Source organism: Clavelina lepadiformis, chromosome 8 (genome assembly GCF_947623445.1).
Source record: "Clavelina lepadiformis chromosome 8, kaClaLepa1.1, whole genome shotgun sequence".
NCBI classification, from domain to species: domain Eukaryota; kingdom Metazoa; phylum Chordata; class Ascidiacea; order Aplousobranchia; family Clavelinidae; genus Clavelina; species Clavelina lepadiformis.
This window is the reverse complement of record NC_135247.1, coordinates 15,880,402-15,888,978: the sequence shown is the minus strand read 5'-3', so window position 1 is coordinate 15,888,978 and position 8,577 is coordinate 15,880,402. Positions and strand designations below refer to the sequence as shown.

At 38.6% G+C, this 8,577-nt stretch overlaps 1 protein-coding gene and 1 long non-coding RNA gene across 2 annotated transcripts; both read right to left on the bottom strand.

Annotated features, from left to right (window-relative positions):
- Nucleotides 1–570: 570 nt before the first annotated feature.
- On the bottom strand, nucleotides 571–2,937 carry LOC143468621 (uncharacterized). The gene is made up of 3 exons (XR_013119010.1): nucleotides 1,242–2,937; nucleotides 949–1,069; nucleotides 571–799 (listed from the first exon to the last, which is right to left on the bottom strand). It is a non-coding gene; the product is annotated as an uncharacterized LOC143468621 (long non-coding RNA).
- Nucleotides 2,938–5,513: 2,576 nt separating this feature from the next.
- Nucleotides 5,514–7,764, bottom strand: LOC143469136 (uncharacterized). Its single transcript, XM_076966710.1, has one exon. The coding sequence runs from the start codon at nucleotides 7,709–7,711 to the stop codon at nucleotides 5,864–5,866; it is 1,848 nt and encodes a 615-aa protein (XP_076822825.1). The 5' UTR covers nucleotides 7,712–7,764; the 3' UTR covers nucleotides 5,514–5,863.
- Between the last annotated feature and the right edge of the window lie 813 nt (nucleotides 7,765–8,577).

Genomic DNA, 8,577 nt, shown 5'->3' with positions numbered 1-8,577 from the left:
ACACTTAGAATAGTTACAATTAGCATCAAAACTTTACACAGTCGAGTCCAACAAAAAACAACCGAAAATTAAAACCTGGACAAAGATTGATGCTATCAAGTCAAATGGAAACTATTCAACTTGAAAAATTCCAGATATTAAGAAATAACAAAGCTAATATTACAAATTCTGTGTACAGCAAGCAAACACAATCAACAGAAAAATTAACAGTCTAACTAGCCTATCCATCGAATTTTCTGCTGGTTTAAAACAGGCAATCAATGCAGTAGTATAGGTAGACAAATATACCAAAACCCAATCAAAGGGTTGAAGATATATTGATTAAGTTTAAACTACGTTTGACTGTTTTATAAACCAAAAGGTTGTGACAGCTGGAACTACAGGAGATTGTAATCTACCAAAAATGCTTGTATCTAACACAAGCTTGAATTTGTATATAGTCCTCGTTCTATTGTATTAGTAACAGTCTAACAGAAACCCGATATTTTTAGAATAGCGTAGAATTCATTCTGCTTTTCTATGCTTGCTTTATAATTGCTTCAGTAATATACTCATTCGTTTCAAAAGTATGAGCAGAACAATCCACAATGAGTGACTCAATCAGATGCAGTAAAAACACAAGACAGTGTAAAATTTTATCTTTAGAAATGACTAACTTTTTCCTTTCTTTTAAACATCTGATAAGATAAAGATGATAAGCTGATACCGTTTTGACTTTGTCACTCTGGTTTCGCTGGCAGGAAATCGCGTGTTTCCAGCTAAAACCATTTAACTTGGTTGAGACAATGCCCTTAAAGTCCTGTAAAAACAAACCATCTAACAACTAACTGCTATAAAGAAAAATACCAGCGAGCGCGGCGCCCGCACTGGCTTACTGACTTACTAACTCATAAAACAGACTAACACACGCGGGGATTTGGTCTTTAAATTAAAAGCGACAGTTCGAACCTGCACTACTAACAGTGGGAGACGGTAAACATTCCAAATGGGTCAGCAACACTGGATGTTTCTGCACAAACCGCATCTGGACAAGTTCAACAGATCATTCAAGTCAAGCTGGCTTTGATTGCTGTAAAATTGAAAGCCTTTTCGCTAAAAGCTCGAGGTCTTATTATTACATTTTATTGTCGTCTAACTGCATAACAACTTTTTCGCGCTACCTCTGTGTTACATCATAGTAGCTTATTAAGTTTGAACAGGAGTGTTTGAACTCAGTTTGATAGGATTACAATTAGGATTACCTTCCGCGGACCGTTTATTTGTTGCTGGCATTACTGGATCAGGTTGGCCCGTTTGACACCGCAAACGGTGTAAATGCCTTTACTAAGCAAATACTACGGCACGTTGGTGTTTCTTACGTGCGGACGGATGGCATTTTCCCCTGTGAGATAGATTGTAGAGTATTATGGGGCGTTTATACGTCATCACAAAGGCATGCATTGATACTGATGCTGGAGACCCCGAGTGTTCAGTCTTGTGTAACCTGCCATTTACTAGGTATCAAGTGCCTATGATAAATCGAAACAACGGCACCTGTGCTAACTTTCATAAATGATAGGCCCAAAATGTTCTCATATATACCAACCCTATGTTTAACAAATGAAAACCTTACGATTAGATTGTATAAAACCTGTCAAACTCTTAGGGCAATAAAGGCAAACATTACAGGCCTATTTAAGAAAACTAGTAAGTAAGCATTCTTGGTTTTTCTAGACTTATACCCTTGCGAGATCGACAGAACAACTATTTGCGCCAAGTATTGTTGACTAATATCCGGCGATAAATAGAGCATTCAAGTCCCTGGCCGTATTTCGGTTTGTCGTAGGCGGGATGATCAGGAAATAAAGTCGGGCTCGTCGTAGGGAGATGCAACAGCTTTCATCGAGTCGGAAAGCATCAAAGGCAGACTAACATCAAAGACAGAGCGACACCATAATCGACCGTTTTCATTATTTGTTCCAGTAAGTAACCAGGCAACTGATGAAACTGAATTTTAATAAAGTCAAGCCATGCGACTCGATCATGTCGAACAGGCTACAATTACACAATTTTCGTTTAGACTAGCAATAACACAATGGCCACGGTAGATTAACAGCCATCATGCCCGTGCTAGACTGCATCAATTGCGGTTTTGCACATTCCATCTCCACAAACTTTGTGGTTTTTTCCAGTTCATTGAGTTTTGCGCTGTCCATGTTCCCTTTTATTTTCGTTTTCACTCAACTAGCCAAAGCTAAATGAACATAAAAGTATGCTTCGGCACCATTATATTTGTCTATGTTTAGTACCTTTGCAAACAAAACTCGTCTGAACTAACGTATACCGTTCTATATCTAACTGTTACCACTGAATCTTTACTGTACACATTATACCATATGTTTTTCATGACATCTCACAACGATTACATTTCGCAAGAAGTGTTCTTCTTTGAGAGGTCTCAAGCTTGACGAAAACTCAATCTAATCGATAATTACAGGTCTGAGGAACATACCGATTCTCGTTAATGAGTTCTTAATGAGTATGCGCTGTGCTTTCTACATATGCCTACAGGCACCAACATGGTCTGTGTTGCGTTGTATGCGTGGATAATAACTGACGACGGGCGAAGAAAGAAAAGCCTATTGCCTTGCTTTCAATGAATACTTGTTCACTTTCTACACTTCGAACAAAGAAAACAACACGTGATTATAAAGATTAAACAGAATTTTTAACAAATGATGGGAAAACTCCTACGTGCACAAAATCCACCCAATAGCAGATTAAATTCTACCCAAAATCTAACGCATTAAACAAACATTTCTTCAAAGGGTACCTCAACCGAACACTCAGCCACAGAACTGAAAAGACTGACTTCGACTAAGCTTATTCATTCTCTTTGCTTTCCGGGTTTTATACTGGCTAAGCACAATCCTTTTCAAGTAGCTTCGGACCGACTAGTATTGTTTGTTTCATTCCAGAAGACACAGCACTCCTGGCGCCATTCCAATCAATGACCACTAAGCGCAAGATGCCAAGCGGCAATCAACGTATTAGTCACTTCAAGAAAGCATTTCGTTGTTGTTTATGAAACATTTGCCCACAAAAAATGTAGGCCTAACAACATAGGCTACGTAGTGTTTTGTACTGTGTCGTCACACTTTAATGCAGGCAAAATCACGGTGCATGAGCTACACTCCAGTCCTTGTTAATTTTGCAAAAAAAACGTTACAGTAGTTCGTGAAGATATTATTAAAAACATCGCAAGTATGAGGATGATTTAGCTATCCGTGTGATCGTTGTTGGATACCAATGTGATAGTAAAACGAGATAATAAATTTTGAACACGAATAACAACAGCACTCAAGGTGAAAACCATGTCGACTTTTATCTTACCGATTGACGCAAACGCGAACAATCGGTTTAGGCAGACAATTGCGGCCGATCAAAGCGATGATGATATGTTAAAGCGAAGGCTCGATAAATTTTTTGTTAGAAGAAAATTTATAAAGCAACATTCATTAAAGTACTCCACTACCGTGAAGACAAGTTTTGTAAATGTGTGACATAGATTCCATCCTCAGGTTCGTGCATACACAACATTCTAAAGATGTAATCAGTATGAAGGACACAAGCACATAGCCCAACTACGTTGTGTGATAAGAAGGGAAACAGTAATTAGTTTGTCACAAAACCTGTATAATGTATTTTTCAAATACTGTACGCCTATCTGCAAAATCATTGAGCGTGATGTTTTTCAATTCACAATTCAATCTCACATCAACACAAATGGAATGATAATAATAACTTCAACTGCGGACCAAAGCCTCTAACGCTAACTTTTTAAACTGTAATTCAGGTCGCATATCGTTGAGAAGGTTTTCTGACATTCTTTGCTTAATCTACCAAGGTTATCATGTTTTTAAGGTAACCAGCAACAACAATATTACGGCAGAGGTTAACACTATTAAATATGATTGTTCTCGCTTGGGTGAGTTTATTCCTGATAGTTCCACAGAAAACAACTAGCCAGTACTTTACCACAAAGACGATGATGTCATATTGGTGAAAAGACTCTCATCGTTTAACAATTTACATCTTGCACTGAACCTATGGCAAATTTCGCACATTAGTGTGAAAGTGGACTGCTCCGCTAGATGTCGCAAAGTAAACATGATATACCTAATTCTCATTCGCGAACTGAGGACAGTCGTTGCATGACATAAAGTCGGCAATCATTTTTCATCGCTCAAGCCCCGGCTACCGAACTGATTTTTGTGCAAGTAGGCTACCAATACACATACGTTTTTCGTTTTTTTGAATTGTATTGCACAAATTTGGGACTGTTCAGCAGGAACACTAAGCAGAAGCCATTGCCGTTAACGTCTTGTCCAAGGTGTTTACAGCGGTAGCGCCATTGATCATATAACATGGGCTGCATTATTGCTATCCCAGCGCTGTAACCGTTCTGCTACCAAGCCGAATACCATCCACGGAATCGAATTGTTGTATGTGAACCGACGAGTTGCCAAAGCAAAAAATGTCAAATTGTTTGAAGCTTTGTCGTCTCGCTTCTGTTGTTGTCAAGAAGTTGTGGACGAAAACGTGTCAGTCAGTACTCTAAAGTCACTTAGTTTGATCGCTTTTTTTATTAGTTCAAAGTAACGTTACGCGTACAGTTAATTTGTTAATTAATGTTAAGTTCTTTGACACATATGTGTAAATGAGTCGAAATGTTTTAGTTAAATGAAACGTTCTTATTAGTTTTGTAACAGATAGTCGACGCCTTCCGCTGTTACAACCAAGTTACAAACAAAGGGATGTGGCCAACTCACACCTCAAAACTTGTTTGTGGTACCAACTATAGCTGTAGCGACATGCTGGAGGCTACAGTATTTGGTGTTACATCTTAATTACGTAATGAGAGATTAAGCAAACGCCAATCTCCTATTTCATATATCGCCAGTTTTCTGCTTCGTACGAAATACAAAAAAGCATGAACCTGAAAAAAGACATACACCATGATTTCTTGCAGTTTTATCAATTTCTTTGCATTGTAACACTTGCTGCAACTGCACTCCTATTTTCCAACAATTAAGGGCATGTATAATTGTAGATGCTTGTAAAAAGGCTTAGTTTCCTACAATTACAATATCACGCATGGGGCTCCACGAAGTTTTGCATGTCACTTTGGTATGCCTTACGTTATTATTTCATGAAATCCTAATAAAATCACATATCTTTAGCTCTTGCAACAAAACGTTAAACTCAAGACTGCAATTTTCGGCCAAAAACGTCAAATTCCATCAATTTTCAATTAAACATTTTAGCCAAACCCAACAATGTGACCTGCAAGTTTTTAATAGCTGTTAACTAGGGCAATCCCCCATACTGAAAAACAATACCGGACATGCTTGCCTCCGATTGGTCTGACACACTTTTTTAACCATTCCATACAACAAAATCATGGAAATCGCAAAATTTCAGCATATACGGCTCCTTAAGTGGGTCAAGCAGAACTATCTACTTCCTGGAGGTTTGCAATTTTAACATTTGCCATTTATTTCCTGGTGGTATTTACAAGAACAGTAAATTATTTTAGCACAAAAGTGCAAGCACACCACACACTGCATTTACACATCCCATTAAATTACACTAAAGAAAGATACTTATACTTATAGCAGTGCTAAAAGACAATGAAAATTTTGACAGTCACAAATCGCAATTTTATACACCAGAAGACTGAGAAGAAGTTTCTATTTGAATATTGATGAAAATGTTATACAGTATCCAGAAGTAAAAGATTTAACATACAAGATAGACTGGAGTGGGTGGGGGCGGTTTATGTCTTAAAAGTCACATTGCTTTAAGCAAACTAAAATTCCTCCTAATTCGAAAATTGTCTCCTATCTTTCCTCTTGGTGCCAGCAGCTTTAAAAATCTTTGCTTTGGGATTCTGGTTTTTGTATTGGTTCCTTCGAGCATCTTTGCTTCCTCTCTTGCTGTGAACGTTCAAGTCAACGTAAGGTGGAACTGCAAACCCAAATGATAAGGCGACTTTTGTGAGATCAAGTGTCTCGACATTGAAAATAGATTTCAGTGAATGAGAGGCATAGGCACGGACGTATGATTTGTACGCCTCCTGGGATGATTTGTGCAAGAAGTAGTTCTTCTGGATAAGTCGCTCCAGCTGTGTCTGGATGTTAGCTATCTTGCTCCAAGAGAACTCAAACTCATTCAAAGGCACTCGAGCATGACGAAGGTAACGCAGAAATCCAAGCTCATCAGGTCGAAGGATCAGCAAGGCATGTCCTGATCCATTGACTCCTCGAGCTGTACGCCCAACCCTGTGGATGTATTCTTTTGGATCATCAGGAGGATCATACTGGACTATCCAGTCCACCTCAGGGATGTCCAGACCTCGAGCAGCCACATCAGTGCAGAGCAGGATTCCTTTTTCGGCGTTGCAGAATTGGAAGAATGTTGTCGTTCTCTTGGTTTGCTTCTGTCGCCCATGTATGCACATACATGGAAGATCTATGTAATTCAAGAGCTCGTAGTGATACTTTACACTCATGCATGATGATAAAAATACCATTATCTTTTTGTCGCGATTCCTCCTCAAGAAAGTAAACAAGACCAGAAACCTTTTCTCTGATGGACAAACGACATAACCTTGTTCAAGTCCATCAACTGTGGCATCAGACTTACTATCATCTACTCCCACATACAGTGGCATCTTCTTTAACGACACACGTGCTAAATCTTCAGTTTTCTTTGTTTGCGTAGCAGAAAATAACATGGTTTGCCGGCGCTTTGGTAACAATCTCACAATTTGTTTCATCTCTTCTTCAAAACCAACCTCCAAAATTCGATCCGCCTCATCGATTATGAGACACTGTAAGTTTCGGAACATAAACTCTGCTGTATTCTGAAGATGATCCAAGAGCCTTCCAGGTGTGGCAACAAGGATGTTAATGCCATTGCCTAATTTTTTTGCCTCCGATGATCGACTGCTACCACCCATTATCAGGCCATATGTGTGACAATGGTGTTTCAATAGATCTTGCATAACTCCATATATCTGCATGGCAAGTTCTCTTGTAGGTGATATGATGATAACCCCAGTTCCATTCCTTGGCATGAATCTAAGTTTATATAAGAGCTCAACTGCTGGTATAAGAAATGCTAAAGTTTTACCGCTTCCAGTTCTAGCTGCACCCAGCAAATCTCTGCCTTCTAGCAATGGTGGTATGGATTTTGCTTGAATTTCCATCATGTGGGTAAATCCCATTTCTTCAATTGCTTTGAGTGTTAAGTCACTTACCCCTAGAGCAGCAAGAGACGAAAACGACGTATCTTGTAATGCATCGTCAGCCATAACTTTAACTTCCAATGAGGAGTCAGGTGCAGTGGTTAGCTTTACTTCAGATTTTAAAGGTTCAATTACAGAACTCTGTGCGGTTTCGTTCTCACTTGTAGTTTCCATTTCAAAGCCTGTTTCTTCATTCGTGCTGCTTTTCTTATCTTCTTCAGATTCCTTTCGAAGCGAGCCTTTCAATGGTTCACTCGAAGTTGACTTGGGTTCATTTTGGCCATGAAGCTTTGAATATTCATTTCCAGTGTCTGTTGTGACTTCATCTTGTAACAGTTTATCTCTCAGCTGCTTTAATTGCAGTTGTCGATCTTTTCTCTTTGCCAATTTTTTTCTTACTTTGCGCATATGATCTGACATTTTAATAATTTCGTTAAAAAAAAACTCATATAAACACTGTCTATTATGATTAGAAATCTGAAAAGGAACATACAGGAATTGAAACTTACATAAAAAAGAGGTAGCTCTGGAAAAATTTAAACTAAAGGGAAATTCCAAACACAAGTTGATCTTATATGAAAGAACACTAGTCACTGAGTATTGTGATAAAATGTTTTTGAAAAATAATTCTTGGTTAGGTAACTATAAGCAAAGAAAATTAAAAAATTGGTTTAGCGTGGTTCGACTGCTGGCCTTGCAAAAACTGTGGCTTGTGTTCCATGTTTGATACCCAGTGGCGCCAAATCTTTGTAATGCCCTTGAGCAAAACATTAACGACACTTGTTCTTATTCAATGAACCCAACTGAAAAGTATGTCAGTTTTCGACGGAAACTCATGCGTGCAAAGACTCAAATTTCAGTACGCACTGAAGCATCAATTCTGCGTTTCTTTATTATAAATTGGAGTTCAAACAACCAGCTTTTCTTTGTTTATTATAAATCGGCATTAAGATAAAAAATTTGGCATACACAGTGATGAATTTTGTGCGTGCAGGTGCCACATTTACACCATGGTCTAGGCCAAGGGTCGGCAACCTACGGCCCGCCATGCGAATTCGTCCGTCCCGAGACATATTAATTAGTTATCATAAGAATACGGCCCGCCGTTTCTTATTGAGTTTCAAACTGCAGTGTTTGAAAACATTGTGGTATTGTTACTCCATAAGTACGTCGTACTAGTCTATTGTTACGCCATAAAACTGGTGCGAAGGCGGTAGACTAGTATCTCGTACTAACTACGAGATTGTCTGTAGAGTAGACTAGTCGTTATAGATACAAAGAGAGAT

What these genes read in the sequence shown, in the direction of transcription:
- LOC143469136 (XM_076966710.1), bottom strand. Translation starts at nt 7,711, where the DNA reads ATGTCAGATCATATGCGCAAAGTAAGAAAAAAATTGGCAAAGAGAAAA.